The sequence below is a fragment of the Hyperolius riggenbachi genome, chromosome 6 (genome assembly GCF_040937935.1).
Source record: "Hyperolius riggenbachi isolate aHypRig1 chromosome 6, aHypRig1.pri, whole genome shotgun sequence".
In the NCBI taxonomy this organism is placed as follows: Eukaryota; Metazoa; Chordata; class Amphibia; order Anura; family Hyperoliidae; genus Hyperolius; species Hyperolius riggenbachi.
Window position 1 is genome coordinate 32314655 of NC_090651.1, and position 27836 is coordinate 32342490.

Genomic DNA, 27836 nt, shown 5'->3' on the forward strand with positions numbered 1-27836 from the left:
ATATTTTATGCCCAATTCTATTTACCATATTTTTGAACGATAAGATGCACTTTTTCTCCTCCAAAGTGGGGAGAAAAGATCGGTGTGTCTTATGGTTCGAATGCACCCATATGCTCCTCCCCACAATCCCACGGCATAGTCTCCCCTGCCACACAAATCCCCTCCATTCCTAGAGACCCCCTTTTTACCTCTTTAGCCGGCGTGAGTCCTCCATCTGCTCAGTCTCCTCCGTCTTTAGCTAGTGCAATGTAGCACAATCAGACACTGATCCAGCACACTACGAGACCCGTCTTCTGTTGACGTACTTGCTGGTCTAGCGTCTTCATGACAACGCCCACTCCCTGGATTGCCCCTGCAGTGCATAGTGATTAGCTGAGACTGGTTGCCATTAATATTGGCTCCGATACCTCCCCAGGCGGGACCTGGAATTTTTGTTTCAGCCAATCGCTATGCACTACAGGGACAATCCAGGAGGGGGTGTTGCCATAAAATAGAAAAATGTTTTTTAACTACTTCAGCCCAGGGTTTGTTTTCATCTTATGGATGAGAGGAATTTTCACATTTCAGTGCTCCCATTCATTCCCCAATAACTTTATCACTACTTATCACAACAAAATGATCTATACCTTGTTTTTTTTAGCCACCAATTAGGCTTTCTTTGGGTGGTACTTTTTGATAATAATTATTGTATCCCAAATGCATTTTTATAGGAAAAAAGAAAAAAATGAAAAAATGCATTGTTTCTCATTTTTTGGCTATTATACTTTTAAAATAAAACATTTTACTGCGGATAAAAGCCAAGCATTTTATTTGCCCAATTGTCCCGGTTATTGAAAATTATATCCCAGTACAATGTATGCACCTTTATTTTGGAAATAAAGGTTCATTTTTTCAGTTTTTACCTCCATCACTAATTGCAAGCACGTAATTTAATAGTAATTTACCCTCTTGACATATATATTTAAAAAAATGTAGTCCCTAATGTATGTAGGTGTAATTTTACTATTTGGCCACAAGATGTCCTCGCGCATTATTTTCTATTAGCTCAAGTACGGAAATAGGAAGTAATGTGTGGCTGTGTTACTTCAGAAGTGACCTAGGCATTGATGCCAAGGATCACAGGGACCTAGAGAGGAGATGAATGAATGAGAACAAACTTCTTATTCATTAATCTAACGATCAGCGGCGTGAGCGGAAGGGAGCGTGGCAACACAATCACTCCTACATCTGAAAATGATTATGGTTTTTGAACAAAAACAATGATCATTCTCACCACACACGCACAGATTGGCTCAGGGGACTTCTGTCCCCTACCACCAACCCCCCTTTCTGTGACCATTGCGATCGTGGGCTTCCGCCCGTTTGATCGTGCACGCAGCCCCGCAAAGTGCACAGACGTGAACCTCGCGACCCTGTGGCTGTAGCAACAGCAGTCGAGGATGTGAGACTCATGTCCGTGCGGCTGCAAAGGTTAAGCTGCTAAAATGACATTTTGCTGTGGTACACGGAGGGCACAAAGGGGCAAAGGTGACACAAGGGACAGAGGGGGCCACTGAAGGCACATGGGAACAGAGGTGACGCAGAGGGGAACACTTGAGGCACAGGGGGGCATAGAGGAAGTCCAGGGGACAGAGATGGAACAGTATTTTGACTTATGGACAGATTCAGGTTAACCATTTGAGGACCGCCCGCCTAACCCCCCTTAAGGACCAGGCGTTTTTGCATGGAAGTGGGAGTGCGCGTTTGGGGGGGTCAGGCAGCTGGATCCCCAGTTCTGTGTGCTGGGCATGGTGCCCACCCTTTTGCCAGCAGCCTTCACTCACCTTCCAGGCTCCAGTGACGTCATCAAGCCAGGACCCGGCACTGACGTCAGAGGGAGCAGAGATGCCGGCAACAGCGCTGGGGAGCGCCAGTCGTCGCGGGAATGGCAGGGAGGTGAGTGGATCCTCTTCTTTCCCCCCTACCGCCGCAGCTGTCAAAGTGATCACTACGATCCGCCGGCCATCATAGTGGTCACGTAATCAGCAGCCATACGCTGGCTGCTGATCACTCAGGGGAGATGACAGCTTAATCTCCCCTCTCAGGTGCGCACCGTCGGTAGCGGAAACAGCAGGTGGTGTAGATCCTACGCCTCATCAGGCTAGAACAGCCACAAATGCGGCGTAGGATCTAATAGCGGCGGTCCCCAAAAGGTTAAGCACGAACCTACAGTCCCTATCTTGTTCGATAACCGGGGACTACCTGTATATATATTTTTCATTCTGAAATGTTTACTTTTTAGCACTCAACAAAAAAAAACTACAGACAGCCCAGCATAGCTCCTCCTCCTGCATGTGTAATTAGCAGCACACAGTAGACTGCATTGCAACTCTGGGGGAAAATCAACTGCACTAACCAGAAGACTGAAATACCGAATACTCACCGTGCTAGCAGCAAGGATGCGTACTGCATGTGGCTGTCTCAGCAGATATAAACCAAGGTAACACATTTGAAGTACAGAAATATTTAGATAAAGCTTTTAGTTGGCATAGATGAATTGCTAGTGTCTTAGTTTGGGTTCTCTTTTAATACATAGTTTGCGGTCATATAACAGCATTCAGTCTAGCATAGTATTAATACATTTACCACTTATGTCCGTAACACGAATAGGGGGTCTTTAATAATAAGAGGGCGGAATTTCCAGAGACCTTCCGTCATGCTCCTTATTCAGCCTTAGACTCCGCCAGGATTGGATACCCGACCCATGAATATAATCGCATTGATTGCGACTTCCCGAATGAACACGAGGAAGGGCCTGTTGGCGATGAAAGAGATTCGTCTTGGTGGCAGCGAGCGGCCCCCGATCATAACGGCCGTGGCGGCTGCTGCTTCACTGCCTTCCTCATTGACCTGATGAAGAACAAGCACAGATTAGTATATACCGTATTTTTCGGAATATAAGATGCACCGAGGTTTAGAGGTAACAAATCGGGGGGAAAAAAGAAAACGCTAAACTTAGCGGTCTCTAAGCTACTCTGAACAGCTACACTACACCAACACCTGCTGCCCCTACCAGTTATACTACACTACACTAACACCTGCTGCCCGTACCAGTTATACTACACTACACTAACACCTGCTGCACTTACCAGTTATACTACACTACACTAACACCTGCTGCACTTACCAGTTATACTACACTACACTTACGGAAAGGCTGCGCAATCCTAAACACATGCTGCAATTGAATGGTTAATCGCACAGGCATACACCGCCTCTGCCAGACTGAAAAATGCATGCCCTGCATCCAAGACAAGTGCTAACATTTAATAAACTAGGAGGTACTTTAGCTTCCAATATGGTTTGCATGCAAAGTATATTATACTAGACACTTGCGCCACGGTGAGGCAAACCTCTGGGCAAGTGACCTAACCTAAATTTAAAACCTCGGGAGCAGCTAAGCAGAAAAAAAATGTGTAACTTACATTTGGTAGAACAGCGAGGAGAACGCCAGCGCATACCACTAAGGCTGCATCTGAAATGACCACCAGCTCAGTGTGTAGCACCTATATAGACTTTCTACACACTTCGCATTCAATTCAGATGCAAATCATATGCAAATCTGCTACTACTTATCATGCAAACAGGAAACTCAGGAGGGGCTGGGAGCAGCTAACCTGACAGTTACATAGTTACAAAGTTAAGGAAAGGTGGGGGGGGGGGAAAGGCTGCGCATCCCTAAACACATGCTGCAATTGAATGGTTAATCGCACATTTTTTTCTGCTTAGCTGCTCCCGAGGTTTTAAATTTAGGTTAGGTCACTTGCCCGGAGGTCTGCCTCACTGTGGCGCAAGTGTCTAGTATAATATACTTTGCATGCAAACCATATTGGAAGCTAAAGTACCTCCTAGTTTAATAAATGTTAGCACTTGTCTTGGATGCAGGGCATGCATTTTTCAGTCTGGCAGAGGCGGTGTATGCCTGCGCGATTAACCATTCAATTGCAGCATGTGTTTAGCTAACAAATGCTGCCCCTACCCGTTATACTACACTAACACCTGCTGCACTTACCAGTTATACTACACTAACACCTGCTGCCCCTACCCGTTATACTACACTACACTAACACCTGCTGCCCCTACCCACTACACTACATTAACACCTGCTGCCCCTACCCGTTATACTCCCCTCACTAACACCTGCTGCCCCTACCCACTACACTACACTAACACCTGCTGCACTTACCAGTTATACTACACTACACTAACACCTGCTGCCCCTACCCATTATACTACACTACACTAACACCTGCTGCACTTACCAGTTATACTGCACTACACTAACACCTGCTGCCCCTACCATTTATACTGCACTACACTAACACCTGCTGCCCCTACCAGTTATACTACATTACATTAACACCTGCTGCCCCTACCAGTTATACTACATTACACTAACACCTGCTGTCCCTACCAGTTATACTGCACTACACTTACACCTGCTGCCCCTACCAGTTATACTGCACTACACTTACACCTGCTGCCCCTACTAGTTATACTGCATTACACTAACACCTGCTGCCCCTACCAGTTATACTGCACTACACTAACACCTGCTGCCCCTACTCGTTATACTACACTACACCAACACCTGCTGTCCCTACCAGTTATACTGCACTACACTACACTGCACTAACACCTGCTGCCCCTTCCAATTATACTGCACTACACTACACCACACCACACTAACCCTCTGCTTCTCTCCCAACTAAACAACACTGCATTAACAATTCAGCTCTTACCCATCCAGCACCACGCTCCTCTCCCACCTCGCTCCGGTCTGGCTTCTCCAAGCGTTCCTATTCTCCTCTGACAAATTCCGATATAGCAGAAGTACGAGGCCACACGGAATGAAGGACCCGGAGCAATACAGCAGCAGGCCACCGCTGTGTACAGCTATATCAGAAGTTGCTAGAGGAGAAGGGGAACTGTTTTCTTCTTATTCCCTCTCTGTCCTCTTTTCTAACACTAAGCCAAGTGCACCCTATTTATATACAGTAAGCTGTTATGTTCCCAAGATAACAGAATTAATCTGAGGTCTGAGTGACAGGGAGACACGTGGGCAGGCATGGCACCCAAAGTGCTGTGGCGCTCATGGCACAAACCATGCCTGTACCCCTGTAGATACGCCTCTGTTGGGCCTCCTAGCCATGGGGCTTACCAATGGGAATAGGTTGTCAATGTTGGGTGGCCTATGATTCGCAGTTACATCCCTGACAATGTTTTCCTTACTAAGGATGGTCAATGACGGTGGCGTAACTACAACTCATGGAGCCCCCACAATGTTCACAGCCTGGGGGCCCATCTCACAAGGGTCATAACAAGCGTGGCCATCATGATCTCCACACCCATAACAAGTGTAGCCACATAAACTCCTGATCTGATAGACTCCTGTATCAGAGGAAATGATGGTTAGTGGTTGGGGCCCCCCACAGCTCTGGGCTCCCCTGCGATGGCAGGTGCTGCACACCTCTAGTTACATGCATGGCACATGTGTACTTGTATTACTGCACCGGCCCCTTATGCTGGGTACACACTGAGATTTTCTGGTCGATTTACTGTCAGATCGATTATTTCCAACATGTCCGTTTTGCTTTTCGATCCATTTCCGAGCATTTTCCGATCCATTTCCGTGCACTTTAATAGGAAATCGATCGGAAAACGATCGGAAAGCAAATCGAACATGTTGGAAATAATGGATCTGACAGTAAATCGACCAGAAAATCTCATAGTGTGTACCCAGCATTACTCAGAGACAGCAGAAAGTGGGAAACCAAAGTAAGTAATAAACAACCTACTCCTCAAACACTTCAGACGTACCCATACACAGTACAATCAAATCTTTTTTTTTTCCATTTCTTCGACCAAAATTATAGAATAGAGAACAAATCAAAAAGAATAGTTTTTGATAAAAATCTGATCAGATATGATGGGAAAATCAGGTTGATCGCTTTGAAAATTGAATGGTGTATGGTAGGTTTGATAAAATAATCTAAAAGATCAAAATCTTATAAAAAAAAAAAAAAAAAGTTGAATTGTGTATGGTCACCTTAAAGGGAAGATCCAGAGTGTTTAAAATAAAAAAAAAATCCTACTTACCTGGGGCTTCCTCCAGCCCCTGGCAGTCTTCCTGTGGCCTCGCCACAGCTCCGCTCCCAGCCAATGGCCTGAGTCCCACTCTGTTGCGAATGCCGACCAGCATCTACTGCACAAAACATTCCAGACCATGTGAGCGCAATCGCAAGGGGTGCACGTGCAGGCGCAGAATATGCCGACCTGGCGAGGTCAGCATTTGTAACGGAGGGGATCCCTCGACACTGGAGCTGCAGTGAGGGCACAGGACGGCTGCTAGGAGCTGGAGAAAGCCCCAGGTAAGTAGATTTTATTTATTTATTTTGCTCTGACCTTCTCTTAAAGAGAGTGTTTACCATTTTGTAGGCATAGTGGATAGCACTCTCGCTTTGCAGTGCTAGGAGTTTGTATGTACTATATTGATCGGAAAAATAAACATTTCATCCACTTTCTTGATATTGTGTAATTTACCCTCTGTGACACCAAAACAGTGTTTGCCCATCACATGGACTCCACAAGGTCTGTAAAGGTGCCCTGTGGTATCTGGTACCAAGACTTTAGCAGCTAATCCTTTAAAGTGAACCTGAGGTGACCATATTTACTTCCTTTTAAACAATACCAGTTGCTTGGCTGTCACGCTGATCTTCTGGCATCAGTAGTATCTGAGTCATAACCCTGAAACAAGCATGCAGGCTAATTCAGTCAGACTTAAAGACAACTGTAGCGAAAGGTATGCAGAGGCTGCCACATGTATTTCCTTTTAAACACTACCAGTTGTCTGGCAGTCCTGCTGATCTGTTTGGCTGCAGTAGTGTCTGAATCACACCAGAAACAAGTGTGCAACTAATCTTGTCAGATCTGACAATAATGTCAGAAACACCTGATCTGCTGCATGCTTGTTCAGGGTCTGTGGCTAAAAGTATTTGAGGCAGAGGTTCAGCAGGCTAGACGGGCAACTAGTATTACATAAAAGGAAATAAATATGGCAGCCTCCATATCCCTCTGGCTTCAGTTGTCTTTTAAATCTATGGCTGAAAGTATTAGAGGCAGAGGATCAGCAGTACAGCCAGGCAACTGGTATTGCTTATAAGGAAATACATATGGAAGCCTCCATATACCACTCCTTTAAGTCCGAGCTCCTGATCTCCATGCTTTTTCAGGGTCTATGGCTACCCTTGCCCATTTTTCCTTCTTTCAACACATCACTTTCAAGAAATTACTGTTCACTTGCTGCTCACCTCTTGACAGGTGCACCTGAGTCTACATAATCAACACTCCTCACTTGTTATGGCTGATTGGTATCTGCCTAAATATGTACAAATACTTCAGAACATACCTCTAGGAATGATTTGTGGAAGGCTTCAGAAACGTACAGATCTTTTCTTGCATCAGAGACAATTCCTGCGGAAAGGACAATCACATGTATAAAGCAACCACTATAACTGCATATTGGGTCGCACGTCAGTGGCTACTCTATAAAAAAAATGAGGACCTTTCATGGGTTGTGCCAAATGATTCTGGCTTCTCAGAATATGCCACTAATATGCATGGAAATATTTTTACATTATTATACATTAGTCTCATGTTGGTTCCAGGCCCGGGTTTCTGTGAAGGCCAAAAAGGCTCGAGCCTTGGGTGGCTGCAGCCCGAGGGGCGGCTGGACATGGAAGAGGGGAAGCTGCATATGGAGGAGGCGGCTGCAAATGGAGAACAGCGCATGGAAGTGAGGTGCTGCTACCCAAAAGAGCTGCACATGAAGGAGAGGGGCTGCTGCTCATGGACATTACATATAGATGAGGGGGCTGCACATGGAATGAGGGACGCTGCTGCACATGGAAGGGGATCACAAGAAAGTTGGCCTAGGGGCGACAAAAGCATAAATCCGGCCTTGGCTGGTTCATCATCGTAGTTAACCAGGAGGCAGGAGTGCACATTTACTAAGCAAAAATGTCTGTGTGCCTTTTATAAATGGTGTACAACGGCCATACAGGAAGTCAATAAGTAATTCCCAACCTTTGGCTACGGCAGCAGTGCACACTGGCTACAAAACAAGCAAGGCAGCTACATATATGTATTTTACATTAACAGATGTATTTTAAAGTGAGATGAAACTTAGATTACATCTATGCTCTAGTCTAAAGCATTAAACACAGCATAAACTAATAGATACAAATATATTATTGGTTAAGATACTGGAAGGGTTAATACTCAAACTTTTCACTTCACTTAGAAGCCAATTTATAAGATTGTCATTGCCTTCCAGAATTATCAGATTGACTAGAGCTGTATGGAGTCTACTACTGGAAGCAGCCATGCTGCGGTGCACTGGGCCGTACAAGCAACCCATGCGGCGGCTTGGCGCCTCACTCTCTGCAGGGGCCTTGGATCTCCCCTGCTGGCCTGTCCTGTGCTAGGACTGCTGCAGGGAGGCTCTCGGTGGCCCCCCTTCTGCACTGAGCTGTGGGGACTGCCACTGGGAACTCACATGTACACAATCTAGCAAAGCTGAATCTCATTGCTCTCCTCTACTGCTTAGCCTCCCGTCACCATGGTTACTTTCTGGAGCCTGTCACAATGATGTCATGGAACCTGGAACCATGGTGACAGGACACTAAGCGGCAGAGGAGAGCAGTGAGATTCGATGCTGGATCTTGGACACGCAAGTTCCCACTACCAACTACTCACCGCAGCACAGGGAAGAAAGGGAGCTGTGGAGCAGCTGTACTAAGTAGGTGGGAGGGGGGTTATCTGGGGGAACATCTGACTACCTACTCTGGTGAACACCTTGGAGGGAACATCTGACTACCTACAGTAGGGGGCATCTCAGGGGGAACATCTGACTACTTACACTGGGGATCATCTTGAGGGGGAACATCTGACTGCCTACACTGGGTCCACCTCAGGGGGAACATCTGACTACTTACACTGGGGTCCATCTTGGGGGGGCATCTCCTAACATTTGTATATAATCCCAACATGTGTGTATCACTTTTCTCCTGTTGGACTCAAAGCACTCAAGAGCTGCAGGGGTGCGCTCAAAGGGCCACCCTGAAGTGTTAGGAAGTGTTGCCCAACGACTACTTACTGAATAGGTACTGAACCTAGACAGGATTTGAACCTTGCTCTCCCACATCAAAGGCATTAGCCCTTAAACAGCCATCTGACTATCTACACTGGGGGCCATCTCAGGGGGAACATCTGACACTGGTGGCCATCTTGGGAGGAACATCTGACTACCTACACTGGGGGCCATCTCAGGGGAAACATCTGACACTGGGGGCTATCTCAGGGGAAACATCTGACACTGGGGGCTATCTCAGGGGAAACATCTGACACTGGGGGCCATCTTGGGAGTAACATCTGACTACCTACACTGGGGGCCATCTCAGGGGGAACATCTGACTACCTACACTGGGAACCAACTATTGCACTGCAGGCCACTGCACACTCATTTGAAACGGCATGGTCCTATGGAAATTCTACCACATATTGGGAACCAGTGATGATCCAGAACAATATTTCAATACGTGGTGCTGCTGGATTTTGTGCAGTTGGCTCAGATAATAACATGGCTGCCTTGAAAGTTTGCGTGACAAGAAGAAGAAAGCAGCTAACCTGGAAGCCGCGCAGCATGCGGGTCAAACAAATCCTCTAGGCCCATCTTCTTCAGCTTCTCCTTCAGGCTGAAGGAATCCTCAATCTGGAACCTGGGAATATGAACATGCAACTGAACATCATGAGCCTTGTTCACCCATTTCATGAGCTTCTCCAGGGTGAGGTCTCGCTCCACCGCATCTAGCGGAGTGTCCACAGAAGGCAGCACTAGCGTCATCGTGATGTCATCGCCTTTATAGGGCAACTCAAGGACCTGAACAAGGTCGTCTTTATAGGAACCGTAGCGAAATGTTCCTTCCTGATACATCATTTTAACTCTAGATGGTTCAGCATTCCCTGGGACATTAAAATCATCGATCATTGTAGTTTCTGGGTCGAACTTTGACTTCCACATGCCCTGTAGATGAGCAGAATTCTTATTGTAACACCTTCATAAAAGATTTTGCATTGTAGCAATGAGTATCGATACAAGCCATTCAAACTTGCAAAATACCTGTACAGTTATAAGATCACTCCAAGGAACATTAAAGAGGAACTGTAACCAAGGACTGAACTTCATCCTAATCAATAGCTGATACCCCCTTTCCCATGAGAAATCTATTCCTTTTTCTCAAATGGATCATCAGGGGGCTCTGTGTGGCTGATATTGTGGTGAAACCCCTCCCACAGTGTGATGTCAGCACCTAGGTACTGACATCACACTGTGGGAGCCTTGTTGCATTGTGGGAAATAACAGCTGTTTACAACTACCAAAAAAGCAGCATCTCCTTCCACAGACATCACCTGCCAGCAGTACAAATGTCTCCATGTGATAAATGTCAGAATGTAAATCGGTGGGAGGAAAGATTTTACAATAGGAAAACACTGGCTAAATCATTTATATGAAATTATTGTAAAAATGAAGCACTTTTTTTAATTACGTTATTTTTATTGCAGTTCCTCTTTAAAGCAGGAGTGTCATCATAAAAAACAAATTTCAACAGCAACTGGTCTGTGTGTATCAAATGATAAAGATGCTAATCCTGCATTCAAAACTTGCAAAACTTTTTCTGCTGTTATGGTTTGGCATTATCACATACTTAAGGAGCACTGGCCCTTTAGTAGTCAGTGCCAAACAGTTGCATGCTGGGGGTTTGTTTTATGTATAATATATTTCTCCTCTTCCCTTTATTTCCCTGCCAGCTGCTTATCTGAAACACAATCCTCTGCTCACTTGTGTTTACAAGCAAGGCTGAGGTGACTCAGCGATTGGAAGAGAAAAGAAAAAGTAAAGGGAAGAAATGACATCAGGATTTAGCCTAAACTGTGGGCAAAAGACATGCCGCCCACCAGGAACAGAATTCTCTTCATTTACTATATAACATTCACTGAAACCAAAACGTGGACAGAACAATACATGTGTTATGTAAGTAGATCAAGTACAGTGGGTTGCAAAAGTATTCGGCCCCCTTGAAGTTTTCCACATTTTATCATATTACTGCCACAAACATGAATCAATTTTATTGGAATTCCACATGAAAGACCAATACAAAGTGGTGTACACGTGAGAAGTGGAATGAAAATCATACATGATTCCAAACATTTTTTACAAATAAATAACTGCAAAGAGGTGTGTGCATAATTATTCGGCCCCCTTTGATCTGAGTGCAGTCAGTTGCCTATAGACATTGCCTGATGAGTGCTAATGACTAAATAGAGTGCACCTGTGTGTAATCTAATGTCAGTACAAATACAGCTGCTCTATGAGGGCCTCAGAGGTTGTCTAAGAGAATATTGGGAGTAACAACACAGTGAAGTCCAAAGAACTCACAAGACAGGTCAGGGATCAAGTTATTGAGAAATTTAAAGCAGGCTTAGGCTACAAAAAGATTTCCAAAGCCTTGAACATCCCACGGAGCACTGTTCAAGCGATCATTCAGAAATGGAAGAGTATGGCACAACTGTAAACCTACCAAGACAAGGCCATCCACCTAAATTCACAGGCCGAACAAGGAGAGCGCTGATCAGAAATGCAGTCAAGAGGCCCCTAGTGACTTTGGACGAGCTGCAGAGATCTACAGCTCAGGTGGGAGACTCTGTCCATAGGACAACTATTAGTCATGCACTGTACAAAGTTGGCCTTTATGGAAGACTGGCAAGAAGAAAGCAATTGTGAACAGAAAGCATAAGAAGTCCCGTTTGCAGTTTGCCACAAGCCATGTGGGGGACACAGCAAACATGTGGAAGAAGTTGCTCTGGTCAGATGAGACCAAAATGGAACTTTTTGGCCAAAATGCAAAACGCTATATGTGGCAGAAAACTAACACTGCACATCACTCTGAACACACCATCCCCACTGTCAAATATGGTGGTGGCAGCATCATGCTTGGCAGGGGCAAACGCAGGATTTTTAAGGGGGGGGGTTCCTGAAAGGTCCAGAAGCACGTATGTCCCGAGTGCTTCCGAACACAGGTGGCTCCATACTGCCCATGCACAAAAGTGCGCTGGCGTATTACGGAGCTGCCTATCTTTGGAAGTACTCAAGGACACTAGTGTTTCTGAGGGCTTCTGGTAGCAGCAAATGTGAACGGGGTACAGCGCTGGAACAACTCCCCAAGAGAGGAACAGGAGATAGACTTAGTTTGGACAATTCAGTGGAATATGCTACATAGTTTCACATAGCGCAAGCGATACCCATATGATGCAGGGATATATGCATCTGCGGAAGATGTCGGCGCTACATAAATACTAAATAATAATATTTTGCCTCACCAGGATTGCACTTTTATTTAGCTTTCCTGTAAGACAAGAACACACAGTCAGCTCTAGGGGAAGAGGGAAACAAAGGTGAATGAGGGAGGCTGGTGCACTCCAAGAGTGCTTCTGAGCGTTTTTCAAATCAACAGTGATTTGAAAAGCGCTTGGCTAATGTTACCCTATGTGGGTGTTCCCACAGCAGCGTTGTGATTTTTTCAAAATCGCAGGTATACTGCATGTAGCATGTTTTTGAGCAATTCATTCAAAAATCGCTCTGAAAATCACTTCACAAAATCACACTCACAAATTGCTAGCGATTGCTATTGTCATTTTGGCGTTGCACTAGCCCAGAGAGAGGAGTGGAGAAATTGAGAATAGCCTGAGATGGAGCAGAGAACTTATCTGTATTGAAGTCCCACATCACACAGGCTACTTGCCTGTAATCGGACTCCTGTCCCTGTCAGTCTCTCACACAAGTCAGAAAGAAGCCCTCCTGGAGTCTAGGGACTGTCAAAAACTTTTCAGCTTGTTATCCACACCTTATCCACACATGCAGTCATTATAACAATGGGGAGAGACCAGACAGATGTTTGCCCACAGACCCTGAGTCCAGGCAAGCTCTGCATCATGCTGTGCATATTTACCAGCTTGCCTGCACTCTAATTTCATCATGTCTGACACTTCTGTGCTGTGGAGAGTCCAGGACTCCATAATCAACATTCTCTCACTGCAGGCTGCATCTTCTTGTGAGGGTTGTGAGGGAAGCTCGGCTGCCTCTCTCATTCTATTAGCTGGAGGGAAGCACCAGAAGTAAGAAGGGAGGGAGAATGAGGCTGTTTATATTATGCGGGCTTCCCTGGCTGAATACACAGCTCAGTGCAGGGGGGAGGTTCCAGACACCCGGAATAGCCCCCTGAGTTCGCCAGTGATGCTTGGGGGGTGCATCTCTTCAGCAGGGACAGGGAAGCTGGTCAGAGTTGATGGGAAGATGGATGGAGCCAAATACAGGGCAAACTTGGAAGAAAACCTCTTGGAGACTGCAAAAGCCAGGGCATCAACGGAATGGTTTAAACCAAAATATATCTATGTGTTAGAATGGCCCAGTCAAAGTCCAGATCTAAATCCAATCGAGAATCTGTGGCAAGATCTGAAAACTGCTGTTTACAAACGCTGTCCATCTAATCTGACTGAGCTGGAGCTGTTTTGCAAAGAAGAATGGGCAAGGATGTCAGTCTCTAGATGTGCAAAGCTGGTAGAGACATACCCTAAAAGACTGGCAGCTGTAATTGCACCAAAAGGTGGTTCTACAAAGTATTGACTCAGGGGGCTGAATAATTACGCACACCCCACTATGCAGTTATTTATTTGTAAAAAATGTTTGGATTGATGTATGATTTTTGATCCACTTCTCACATGTACACCACTTTGTATTGGTCTTTCACGTGGAATTCCAATAAAATTGATGCATGTTTGTGGCAGTAATGTGACAAGACTTGAGTTTATCCCTACAAAAGGAGGAATGACACACCTCTCTGACAGGGCTAAAACCCCTGTCCCCTATGACAGCGCTTTGAGTCCTACGGGAGAAAAGCGCTATAGAAATGTTATTGTATTGTATAAATAGCTTTCCCATATGCTAGATTCAATCTATTGAGCTGGTTGGCTTGGAAAAGAGACCCTACATCAGTGTTTACCAACCCTGTCCTCAAGGCCCACCAATAGTACATATTTTGCAGAAAACCACAAACATGCACAGGTGGGGTAATTAGTGTCTCAGCAGAGCTGATTAACTACCTTTGTGGATTTCCACAAAACATGCACTGTTGGTGGGCCTCAGGGGCGTAGCAATAGCCACAGCAGCCATAGCAACTGCTATGGGGCCCTTAAGATGAGGGGGCCCAGGTGGTACTTAATGTGTTCACTATTAACTTTACTTTGTTTCTCTACCCTCTGACTTTTTCTCACTGCCCATGGACTATACACCAGTGTACATTGCATAGAAATATAAACTGCCCAGTCAATTCATAGGGTAGGGGCAGGTGGCATTGCTCAAGAGTGTCCAGATCTGAAGGACCCGGGAAAATTTAGCTATGGGTCCCCTTAGTCTCTAGCTATACTACTGGTGGGCCTTGAGGACAGGTTTGGGGAACACTGCCCTATAGTACCCAGGGCCTTCCCTCCCCATAGGTAAGCATCTGGGTTTTTTGGGGGGGTTTTTTCGCTTTGCATTCGCTTTTAAGCGGGATTGTCACCATAAAAATAAAATTTCAACAGCAACTGGTCTGAGTGTATTAAGTGATAAAGATGCTAATCCTGCATTCAAAACTTTTTCTGCTGTTATGGTTTGGAGTTATCACATACCTTAGGAGCACTGGCCCTTTAATAGCCATTGCCAAACAGTTGCATGCTGGGGGATCTTTTTATCTATAACAGCGGTGGCGAACCTATGGCACGCGTGCCGGACCCGGCACGCGTAGCCTAATCTGCTGGCACGCCACCGCTGCTTATGAACTGGCCGCAGCGTCTACTAGACGCCGCCGTGCCAGTTCATAGCCCGCAGCCCCGCAGTCTCCCGGCAGGCAGACCAGGGCTACGGCAAGATGGCCGCCGAAGCCCTGTACTGGAGACTATTTGTCTCCAGTACAGGGCTTCGGGCGCCATCTTCCCGTAGCCCTGCACTCTGCCCGTCAGCGGCACCGCGGGAGACTCAGCTGCAGGAGGAATGTCCGGGGAAGATGCGCGCCAGAGCCCAGCAGAGAGAGAAGACTTCTGTCAGGTGAGTACATTACTTTTTTTGCAGGTGAAATGCGGCCCACTGTGTTATTTTCTGCTAAATGCTATGTTTCCCACATTGTGTTTATTTACTATGAAATGCTGCCCACTGCGTATGTTTTCTGGTGAAATGCTGCCCGCTGCGTTTGTCTTCTGGTGAAATGCTGCCCGCTGCGTTTGTCTTCTGGTGAAATGCTGCCCGCTGCATTTGTCTTCTGGTGAAATGCTGCCCGCTGCATTTGTCTTCTGGTGAAATGCTGCCCGCTGCGTTTGTCTTCTGGTGAAATGCTGCCCGCTACGTTTGTCTTCTGGTGAAATGTGGCCCACTGCGTTTGTTTTCTGGTGAATTGTGGCCCACTGCGTTTGTTTTCTGGTGAAATGTGCGTCTGTTTTCTGGTGAAATGCGGCCCGCTGCGTCTGTTTTCTGGTGAAATGCGGCCCGCTGCGTCTGTTTTCTGGTGAAATGCTGCCCGCTGCGTTTGTTTTCTGGTGAAATGCTGCCCGCTGCGTTTGTTTTCTGGTGAAATGCTGCCCGCTGCGTTTGTTTTCTGGTGAAATGCTGCCCGCTGCGTTTGTTTTCTGGTGAAATGCGGCCCGCTGCGTTTGTTTTCTGGTGAAATGCGGCCCGCTGCGTTTGTTTTCTGGTGAAATGCGGCCCTCTGCGTCTGTTTTCTGGTGAAATGCTGCCGCTGCGTTTGTTTTCTCTTGAAATGTGGCCCACTGCGTCTATTTTCTGGTGAAATGTGGCCCACTGCGTTTGTTTTCTGGTGAAATGTGGCCCACATTGCAAGATTTTCTGCTGAAATGTTGCACACATTGCGTTTATTTTCTGGTGTCTGGGGTAACTGTTGCTGCATTTATTATTAAGGGCTCATTCACACTACAGAACGTATGCACGAATGCAATTTTATGCATGCGCTGCCAACGCACAGTGATCGCACGGAATGCACGTTGTGGTGCGCTAAAGCGTGGACGTCGGCAGCTGTACCCATCGGGGAAACGTATGCGTTGTGCGTTAAAATGTTCCCAGATGGTGACTCAACGGCGAAAAGAAAAAAGTTAAGGGAAGAAATTACATCAGTATTTAGCCTCAAACTGTGGGCAAAAGACATGGTTCCCGCCAGGAACAGAATTCTCTTCATTTACTTAACTGAAATCAAAATGTGGACAGTACAATATATGTGTTATGTAAGTAGATCAAGTATTTATCTACTTATATACATTTTTTTTTCTCTGGCATAGTATGGCTGATCCTCCTGCTTTAGACAGCGAGGCAAGCAGGACTAACCTGGCAAATTGCCAGCCCCCCCCCCCTCACTCACTTTGAAATAAATGGCGTTCACCAGAACCAGCACAGTGTCTTCTGTGATGGCTCCTTCTGGGATAACGTTTCTAATCCGCTTCTCTGTTTTATTAGAAATCCAGTCATTGATGACTTCACGAGAATCTTCAGCTTTTTCCTAAAAAAAATGCATGAGAGAGATCACAAAATCATTAGTCAATATTCCAAATCACAATGATAAAACTTGTAGTTTACATCCCGGAAACACAGCAAAAGGAAAAAATATTCCATCTCCGCAGCTTCTGTTCTGAGCTGATCCTAAACTTTTCTACTTTAGAAAACTTCTGTCTTATCTAAAATGTGTGTTAAAGTGGACCCGAATTCTTGCACAGGACAGAAGGTAAGCACAGAGAAATGCACCCTGTATGTATTTAGAGAGTTTAGCCTGTCTAATTCCCTCCATCTGTGACTAATCACAACTGTAATTTGATCTCTCAGCTGTGTCAGCACAGGATTCTCCTCTGTCACGGGGGACCAGCTAATTTGTAAACACAGGATGTTAACAATGTGTCTGCTGGAAGCAGGAAGTAGACACACTGCAGATTTATTGCAGGATTTTTATCAGCCGTAACAAAGAAATGTTTTTCTTTAAAGGTTATGATTATGCTGTTGCTTATCTTTTACAGCAGAGAGGAAGTTCTGAGTTTAGGTTCGCTTTAAAGATCTGACAACTTCTCTCCCTCCAGTGCCTGCATTGTTCCCACTTCGTTCACTTAGGCTCCTCCTCCTTCCACTAAGATGTCCCCTCCTCCAATACCTGCCCTGCTCATAATCTGCATATAACGTAAGGTGCGTACACACGCACTACCAGATGCAACGACGGGTCCGCCGGACCCTCCCGCTGGCAGTCTTTTAGCCAACAGTGGCGCGTGTGTGCGCGCTGTCGGTGGACTAAGGCGGTTTCTGAACGATCCACTAAGTGGGGGCAGCGCGGTGGCGTAGTGGTTAGCGCTCTCGCCTTGCAAGCACTGGGTCCCCGGTTTCAATCCCAGCCAGGTCAACATCTGCAAGGAGTTTGTATGTTCTCCCCGTGTCTGTGTGGGTTTCCTTCGGGCACTCCGGTTTCCTCCCACATCCCAAAAACATACAGATAAGTTAATTGGCTTCCCCCCAAAAAATTGGCCCTAGACCATACATGCACTACACGATACATACATATGACTATGGTAGGGACTAGATTGTGAGCCCCTCTGAGGGACAGTTAGTGACAAGACAATATATACTCTGTACAGCGCTGCGTAATATGTCAGCGCTATATAAATACTTAAATAAATAAATAGCCTTATCAGTCCACTGACAGCGCGAACACACGCACTACTGTCGGCTAAAGACCGCCCAGCGGGAGGGTCCGGTGTACCGACAAAATAACCTACCCGTCCAATCAGCGTACATTCACCATCAAACATATAGCAGGAGGGTCAGGGTAAGGGGAGGGGATAGTGAAGTCTATGGCATGTAGGTTAGTTCAACGGTGTAGGTTAGATTGTTGGAGCACCGGCGGACCCGTCGTTGCCAGTGGTAGTGCGTGTGTACGCACCTTTTACTCTCTTTACCTCTACATAATACATGCAGCCACATAATCCAGCACCTACCCCGCTCTTCCATTACTTTCCTCACCTGCTCCCATATGATAGGGTTAACCTGCTCCCATCTCCAGTTCCTGCCTTGCTCCTACACCTAACCTGCTCCTCTATAGGTTAATATACCCCTACATCTTATACCTGTGCAGCTCCAAAATCTTGACTGTTTTGCTTTGACCTGTTCTTTGACCAGTTTTTCATTTTTCTAGCTGACTCCTACATCATTCACCCATTCTGAAACTACCTTTACTTGTGAGGCACAGACTAACCAGCCAGCTCATGGTGACCCAGTACTCATTGGAGTGTGTGAGGGGCTACAATGGTCCTAAAAGACCCCTTACTAAAATGCTAAGAAAAACAAAAGTTTGCTTTCTTAAAACAGAAAGAATTTGCGATAATTCAGGTTGGAGTGAGCTTGAGATGTCTCCCAGTGCATCACTGCTGAATATATGCAAATTAACCATTGTTACCCTTAGAAGCTAAACACACCTCCAGATCCACTGGAATGCAATGATGTGTCAGCTTGTTAATTTGTATGCATGTTGGATTATTATGGCTCTGTACAAACTAACAAGATGACACATCATTGCATTCCAGCGGAACTGGAGGTGTGTTTAGCTTCTAGGGACGACAATGGTTGATTTGCATATATTCAGCAGTGATGCATTGTGGGAGACATCTCAAGCTCACTCCAACCTGAATTATCGCAAATTCTTTCTGTTTTAAGAAAGCAAACTTTTGTTTACCTTTACTCGTGTCTTCTTACAATAATTATCCTGAATCCACCTGCAACATTAGGACAGCTAAAGAGAGGGATATAGAGGTCGCCATATTTATTTTCTGTTAAGCAATACCAGTTGTCTGGCTCTCCTGCTGATCCTCTGCCTCTAATACTTTTAGCCATAGCCCCTGAACAAGCATGCAGATCAGATGTTTCTGACATTATTGTCAGATCTGACAAGATTAGCTGCATGCTTATTTCTGGTGTTATTTACTCAGTACTGCAGCTACATAGATCAGCAGGGCTGCCAGGCAACTGGTATTGTTTAGAAGGAAATAAATATGGCAGCCTCCATATTTTTCTCACTTCAGTTGTCCTTTAATATAGCCAAAATAAAAGCATTTATACTTACATGGGGCTTCTATTAGCCCCGTTTAGGTTGCAGGCTCCCTTGCCATCCCTCCACAAAGCTCCGAACCTCTGCTGGCCGTCTCGACTCCCGATCCCTTTTTCCAGTCTCCCCGGTTGGCTCATACTGCGTATACACGGCCTGACTGGGAACCCCCTCCCCCAGTCCCCCCGCCCCATCATGCTCAAGACAACAGGAGCACAATGTGGACATGCGTGCAGCTGGCTCGCCTAAGAGCAGTACAGCGGGACTGGAGGAAGACACCGGGTCAGCCTGCACATACTTGTTTTGCTTGTTATTTCTTTGCATTGCATGCTCTGCAAATAAACGTGCTTAAAAAAAATCCAGGAATAACTTTGAGAGGACTTCCCTTTAGGAAGACCAGCTTACCCTAAAATTCAGAGGCCACAGCTTGGCTCCATACACAGCCTCGCTAATCTCTTGGTAGGTTTCATTAAAGGTCAGTGACTTCTCCCCAAAGAGTCGGTTGGTGGACACCAGTTCTGATGACTTGTTAGCTTTTCGGTATAACCGGCAGTTCAGTTTAGCGAAGAAGAAGTGGATTTGATCAGAAGCTTTGGTGGAGACATCGTCAAAGTGGAAGACCTTCAACAGAAATGAACCATCAATGCAGATACTCGCTGGAGCCTCAGTAAGGTGTATAGACAAACCACTTGCAGTAGGGAAAGAGTACTTTTCCAACGAACCACATTAAAAAGAATGAAAAATACAAAACTCCTCTAACTGCTGGCAAATGTATAGTACAAATAGAACGTGTGACTTGTAGAAGGTCCTGCTAATGATTATATAATATATATATATACACACACACACACTAAAAAGTATGTGAACTCTTTGAAATTCTATGGATTTCTCCACAAATTGGTCATAAAATGTGATCTGATCTTCATCTAAGTCAAAACAATGATTATCTTTTCCAGACTGTTGATGTTTCCAGCAACACAATAACCCAATGTACTATACAGTAAGTATTCCATTGTGTTTGGAGCTACTGTCAGTCACATGACCCAGGGGAACCATTCAGAAAACAGACAGATGGCAGGGAAGTGAGAGCTGATTCTTAAAGAGAACCTGTACTGAGTAAAATTATTTAAAATAAACACATGAGGTAACTTCAAATGAACATTACATAGTTACCTTGCCATCAATTTCTCTCAGAAGCTCACCATTTTCTTCTGACAATGATCCCTTCCAGTTCTGACAACATTTTGTCAGAACTGAAATATATCAGTTGCTGTCAGTTATATATCAGTTGCTGTCAGTTACAGCTGAGAGCAGAAAATGATGTGTCCATGTTTCCCTATGGCTCAAGTGGGCGATGTTACAGTTTAACAGTGTGCTGACCAGGAAGCTGTTATGGTGTGGTAATGGCCATTTTCAAAATGGAGGACGGAGAATTCCATTGATCACAGTGGACAAACAGAACGCAGGAGAGGAAAAATAGATTGATGAGTAGACTACACAGAAGGTAAGTATGACTTGTGTATGGTTATTTTGTCTTTTAATTTTCAGTTCAGGTTTTCTTTAAGATAGTAATCATCTGACCCCACCCACTTCCTCCCTCTGCTGCTAAGAGATTTACTCCCTGTGGACAGCAGTGCAGCTACAATTCAGCAGAGTCTTGGCTATTTTCTAGTGTCTCCCTGCTCAGTGTGTTATAAAACATCTAATCCCCGCCATGTGTTTAGATTTAGAATAGGCGTATAGGTTTCTTATTGCAGAGTAGAGATGCCCCAAGCTGGAGGGAGATCTTATCAGTGGAATGCCGGGTAACCTCTCATTTACGCACCGCTCGGGACTTTGCACAGGTAAGGAGGGAGGGACAAACTCAAGGAGGATAGTGAGCTGCTTTCCATCATCAGGCGCCTCTAGGCAAGTGCCTATAGTGCCTTCTGGAAAATCTGGCGCTGCTACAGTTCACAGGTAGAATGTAATCTATTTGGTTGGAATTTCTCACCCAAGTCCCTGTTCTCTTATAATTGAGCAGCGCTTGGCTTTCTTTGGGATGTTCTCTAATAGGTTCTGAATACAAGATGTTCATGTACAGCAGCACACATTAACCACTAACCTCCATCAGCTGCTTCAGTGTGTTGTCACATGCCCCCAGCTTGGCCATGGTGAAGGCCTGAGAAATGCTCAGCGGTGACATGAACAGGTTCTCAGCATTCGTTTTGGAGTCAGCCAGGACTTTGTAAAAGTCTATGGCAAACCTGGTGTTTGCTTTGGAGAGTTCCCACACTCGAGGATTAGCCCCATCGGGCAGCTTCTCTGGAGGCGAGTCCTCCTTCAGCTTCTCCTCCGCCTCTGTCACTTCCCGCCGATAGATGCACATGGGGTCCAGGGGGATGTCTTTGGGTTTGGCTATGCAGATGTCTGGATACTGGCTTTGGGAGATGACCAAACCCAGCAAGGAGGAGAGCAGTATCGGTAGGAGATACATGCCTAAGAAAAGAGAGGAGTACAGACACATATAAGAGACAATATCAGGGCTCCTGATGGTTTCTTGATTTGTAACAAGAGAGAAAGTGGTTAAAATAGAAAGATACTTTAGCAGGGAAGTCTACATGCTGATAGACTTGCTGATAGACTATACAGTAAAATCTCGGTTATCCAGCACTGATGGGGATCGAAACAGCCTTAGGCCTCTTTCAGTTGGGAGGCTCAACAGGGCGCTTGCCAAGCAGTCCAGTCTCCCGTCTGCCGCCCGCCAGCGCAATTCAGGTGTAATTTAAATGCAGCCGAACTGCAGAGTTAGTAACAACACGCATGTCCAGCGCTGACGGGCAGTGGTGTTACAGGGTGGCTGAAGAACGTGACGTGTTGAGTCTGATCTGACTCCATGGGGAAGGGACACCTGTCTAGCGCCGGTACAGAGTGCTAACCAGCGCCCATCCGATGCAGGAGAGCAGCTGACAGGCGGTGAATTCCCCACCTTTCAGTTGCCTGTGTGAAAGGAACTTACAAAGTTGACCTTCACCACTGTGAGTACTGCTGGCGATTTGTGCTGGTGGGTTGACTTGAGACTGCTGGTTAGTAGAATTTCAGATAACTGGGACTCTACTGTAAACTTTGTCAACAGCAGATAAACTCTCTGGCAGTAACCCCGAGTCAGGCTTGGGGCTGGAAATCTGCAGCTCAGAGCGGTAACCCCCGAGCCTCACTTGTGGTAGCCACTGGGACCTGTATGCAAAGTGCACAGTGGGTGTTTCAACTCACCTACCCCGGGATCCAGACGCTGGCAGCCATTCTCCTCCCTGTCCTCGGAAGGCTCTGCATCCCTTTGGTAAGATCGCTGTGTGTTGTCATGACGACAGAAGGCAATCTCACTACAGGGTTACAGCACCACCCGGAGGACAGAGGGAGAATTGCAGCGATGGATCCCAGGGCGGCGAGTAAATGCCGGGTTGCCACAAATCTCTCTGCGGTATGATTATTTCCGCATTTTAGGGTCTGAAAGCGTGCAAAAAAAATTTGCACCACTTTTAGACCCTAAAATCCAGAAATAATCATACCGCCAGGGAGGTTAGAAAAAAAAATCTATTCATCTTTAATTCAACGGCTTCAAACTCAGGAACACAAGGGGCCAAAATCTGAAACACAGAAGAGGTTTCCAGCCAAGTTGTTAAAGATTTAACATTTATTGAATAATCTCAAACTAACAATATATACACTATATATTAAAGTATACATAAAAAAATAAAAAATATATATGTATATATATGTATATATGTATATATGTATATATGCCTGGTTTTTATGCCTTTAGCATTTATGCCTGGTTAGAGTAGGACTCACCAGAAAGGGGACACTTTGGCGCAGTTGGTGAGCTTAAACGCGTTAAAGCGTAACCAAGAGCCCCTGTCACTGCTTTCCTGTTGTGTGCTGCAGCCCCTCTGTATTTATATATTTCTTATGGAGGTTGGGGACCTCCAGTGCTGCGTGCATGCTTTGCATAGTATTGCATATAATTTGGTCTGTGCTGCTCACCCCTTGGCATTTATTTATTATTTTCCCCTGTGAGCCTGCATAACCACGCCCACCTCTAGCACAGTTAAGCATATAAATGAGCGGAGCTCATATTTCCTTCAGTAGCTAGTAGAAGGTGAGGTGTTTTTAATTTCCTTTCTCCTATTTAGCTGACCCCTGGGCTTTTGGCATGGTTCCCACTAGAACGCTGATAAAAAAAAAACTAGCATTTATGCCTGGTTAGAGTAGGACTCACCAGATCGGGGACACTTTGGCGCAGTTGGTGAGCTTAAACGCGTTAAAGCGTAACCAAGAGCCCCTGTCACTGTTTTCCTGTTGTGTGCTGTAGCCCCTCTGTAATTATATATATATATATATATATATATATATATATATATATATATATATATATATATATATATATATATATATATATATATATATATACATACATACACACATACATACATACACAGACACACAGTGGGGCACAAAAGACTGACCAGGCTGCCTATCATGAGCACATTTTACTTACAGACTCAATCCCCAAAGCTCCTCTAATTAATCTATCCATGCTTTGTGTGTCCTCCCCGGATTTATGACAGCCTTTGTCACCTATATAGTTTTCCTTCAACAATAAGATCAAGCAAAATAGTAAAGCTGGCCACTAACGGTCCAATTTCTAGCGAAAAATCGTTCGAGCGATCAGAAATTCTGATCGGATTGGTTGTAAATAATCTCCATTGGTGGACACAATCGATTATGAACGAGTGAAAAAAATGTTGCCCGAATGAATTTTCGTCGAACGAAAATTTGGATTTTCTTGGTGGTCGTGATAGATAGGAAGCAAAGATTGGTTAGTTGGTGGTGTAGTGAACGATTTTTCGTCCGATCAGAATTTCTGATCGCTCGAACGATTTTTCGCTAGAAATTGGACAGTTAGTGGCCACCTTAATACAGTATAATAATAAAGCCATACCTATTTGTTTTCTGACCACCATTTCTACCACCTCATACACAGCTCCCCTTTACCTTATTGTCTTATACCTTAACCACTTCACCACTGAGGGGTTTTACCCCCTGACCACCAGAGCAATTTTCACCTTTCAGCGCTCCTTCCATTCATTCGTCTATAACTTTATCATTACTATCGCAATGAAATGAACTATATCTTGTTTTTTCCGCCACCAATTAGGCTTTCTTTAGGTGGGACATTATGCCAAGAATTATTTTTTTCTAAATGTGTTTTAATGGGAAAATAGGAAAAATGTGGGGAAAAAAATAATTATTTTTCAGTTTTCGGCCATTATAGTTTTTAAATAATGCATGCTACTGTAATTAAAACCCATGAAATTTATTTTCCATTTTGTCCTGGTTATAAAACCATTTAAATTATGTCCCTATCACAATGTTTGGCGCCAATATTTTATTTGGAAATAAAGGTGCATTTTTTTCATTTTTGCGTCCATCCCTAATTACAAGCCCATAGTTTATAAAGTAACAGTGTTATACCCTCTTGACATAAATATTTAAAAAGTATAAGGAGGCTGGACACGTGAGTTTTTTCTCACAATGATCGCGCTGCCCATAGGAGAGCAGCTGATCATTGCGGGGCTTAGATCAACGAACGGGAATGGATTTTCCAGTTCATTGATCTCTGGGCGAGCGGGCGGCGGCGTGTTTACTAGCGGCGGGCAGCGTGTTTACGAGCGGGAGCGCGGGCAGCGTCGGGAACGCGGAAAGTACGTGTTTCTCCGTTCCTGGTTGTTAAAGGATAGAAAAAGGGGAGGAGAAATACGTACGCGCGGGGGTAAAGTGGTTAAGGTCTCGTTCACATCAGGGCCGTTTCTGTGCGCTTTTCACAGCGCATTGCCCTGTGCGTTCTGCAAGGTATTGATTTTCCCATGTAACTAAATGTAGCTGGTTCACATCTATGCGCTGCGCTGAGCAACGTTACAAAAACGTAGGGTTGCATGTATTTCTGTGCGCTGAGCGGTAAAGCGCACATCGATGCGAGTGAATGGGTGAGCCTTATTAGCGCATAGAAGCACATGCGTTTTTTACCCCTATTTGGAAAAAAAAAAATACATTTACATAGAAAAACAAAGCTATATTGACAACTGCTACATTAAGCAAAACGTGCCTTAAAGAACAAGTGACACCCATGCTAACCTAGAAATAAAAAACACATATATAAGTAGATAAATACTACCTCTACTTACAGATGTGTTGTGCTATCCACGTAATGATTCCTGTGAATTTTACAAAGGAAAACCAGAAAATCCTATTCTAGGCAGTGGCCATCTTGCCAAGCTAATGCTGACATTATATCCTCCCTGACTCTTGTTTCTCTCCCTCCCTTCTCTTGCTCATTGTGTATTCATTAGCTGCCCTCCTCCCAGAGTCTTTTTTTTTTTTATTTACACATCCAATCACTGAGTCACCTCAGCCTTGCTTGTAAACACAAGTGATCAGCTAGGCAGGGAAATAAATGGAAGAGGAGGAATATATTATAGATAAAAAGAACTCCCAGCATTTAACTTTTTGGCACTGTTTGGCACTAGGGCCAGTGCTCCTGTAATAGTATGTGATAACTCCAAACCATAACAGCAGAAAAAAGTTTTGAATGCAGGATTAGCATCTTTATCACTTAATACACTCAGACCAGTTGCTGTTGAAATTTGATTTTTATGGTGACAATACCGCTTTAAAGAAGCGCAGCACAACGCACAGAAACGAGCACTAAAGCGCACACAAGCGCATGCGTTTTTTGCCATGCGCTTTCACACGTTTCTCAGTGCAGCAGTTGTGAACGAGGCCTTAACTTAAGGAGTGATCCAAGCATTTAAAAAAAAAAAAAAGATCCACTTACCTAGGGCTTCCTCCAGCCCGTGGCAGCCGTCCTGTGCCCTCGCCGCAGCTCTGGTGGCTCCCGGTCTTCTCCGCTGGCGCAGCCGCCACCTCTCCAGGTCGGGTTCACGTGGTCTCTCCGACGTCATCAGGACAGTACTGCGCAGGCACAGTAGCTCTGCACCTGCACAGTACCGTCCTGATGATGGAGACCATGTGATCAAAAATTGTTTTGTGATGTATTTCCGCTTCCTGTTGTCTTCCTAGTGATTTGCATGAATGGAAATATAAAAACGCATAAAAAAGGCATATATGTTTTGTATATGTGAACTGCAAACGCATTAAAACGCATGCAAAACATTTGGAAAACGCATCTGCGGTAAAAAAAAAAATGCAAACCCAAAAACACCAAAAACGCAGTAACAATGCAGTAAAAGCCCGCACACAACATAAAATGAAAACATGACATAAGACGAAGCCTTTCATGTTATGTGTGCACCCAGCCTTCGTGTTCCCCCAGCGAGGTGCTGCTCGCCCTTCCTCCCCCACCCCTCCTCATAAAACAGAATATGCTGCTGGACTGACATCCGAGTGTTGTCTGTACAACGCTCTAACAATGATTTCAGGCAACAGTATAAAATGTGTATGCAATTAGAAGCATACATCTTCCAAAACCGCCTTTAACAGCATAAGGTTAGGTTCACAGCGGGTGTTGCGTTCCCTGTCAAAGCAGGAACGCCATGGAACCGGAAAGTTGCACTGCACATTAAGTTGCATAGAGAAGCATACAGTCAACAAAATGTATGCTTCACAGTCAGGGTTAATGCACACGTTTTACGGTAACACACGTTGGGATGCCGCACGCCGTTAAAACATCAATGGCACCACTGTGACCGTCGCAGAGGAGTAGCATTGCAGTGCGGCGTTCCACGTTACGTCGCTCCGCAATGCCAAAGCAGGTTGTTACAGTGTATGGCGATCAAGTGCAAAGCTCAGAAACTAGGCACTGCTATAGCAGCACCCAGCTCACCCACAGCGTAACTATACGCATGCCCGCAACGCACCACCGTGAACATGGCCTAAAGGTTCTTGCACAGAGATATCCATCCTAGGTGTGAATTTACCAGACAACTAAAGGGAATCGACTTCAAGATTTCGTTCACATTTTATAATTCAAAATTACTCACCGGCCTGCTGCTCTCTTTTTCAGTTCAGTTGAAGAGAAAACAACGTGCGACTCCCCTGCCAGGCAGGTACTGAATGTCCAATCCCCGGAGTCTCATCCCCACAGGGTCAGGGAGAACAAGGACAAGGGGTGAAAGGTGCATGACCAGCCAGTTGAAACATTAATCAAAGGGCTTCTCTCTTTACTCTGGGTGAGCCTTATCATTAACTAGTTTGTTTCTGGAATACAGCACAGGGTTGCTACACACAAAGGCTTTCTAGATGTGTACATCTGCCTCTTTATTGCGCACAACACAAGTTCACACAAGACATTTTGTAAAGGGTATACGGAAGCATATATTTTAATAAAGGTGCCTGTTAGTTTGTGTGCAAATATTACTGATAGTATAATATAATTAATGCTACTTATATTCTATTGACTTCCCTAACCATAACTTCACATTAACTCTCCCTCACCTACGCCCAACACTAACCTCCCTCCTACCTACGCCTAACAATCCTCTCTCCTCCCCTACCTACACCTAACAC

General features: G+C 45.1%; 1 protein-coding gene across 1 annotated transcript; it reads right to left on the minus strand.

Annotated features, from left to right (window-relative positions):
• Window positions 1-2547: 2547 nt before the first annotated feature.
• Window positions 2548-27416, minus strand: SERPINC1 (serpin family C member 1). Its single transcript, XM_068239083.1, has 7 exons — window positions 27311-27416; window positions 21376-21749; window positions 19677-19892; window positions 16557-16694; window positions 9727-10123; window positions 7448-7512; window positions 2548-2889 (listed from the first exon to the last, which is right to left on the minus strand). The coding sequence occupies exons 2-7, from the start codon at window positions 21745-21747 to the stop codon at window positions 2713-2715; spliced, it is 1365 nt and encodes a 454-aa protein (XP_068095184.1). The 5' UTR covers window positions 21748-21749; window positions 27311-27416; the 3' UTR covers window positions 2548-2712.
• Between the last annotated feature and the right edge of the window lie 420 nt (window positions 27417-27836).

Coding starts and splice junctions, on each gene's coding strand:
- SERPINC1 (XM_068239083.1), bottom strand. CDS start 21,747: ATGTATCTCCTACCGATACTGCTCTCCTCCTTGCTGGGTTTGGTCATC. Junction 10,124..16,556: donor TGAACGCCATTTATTTCAAA/GTGAGTGAGGGG, acceptor GCTCATCTACAG/GGCATGTGGAAGTCAAAGTT. Junction 2,890..7,447: donor TCCACAAATCATTCCTAGAG/GTATGTTCTGAA, acceptor GTTCTTCATCAG/GTCAATGAGGAAGGCAGTGA.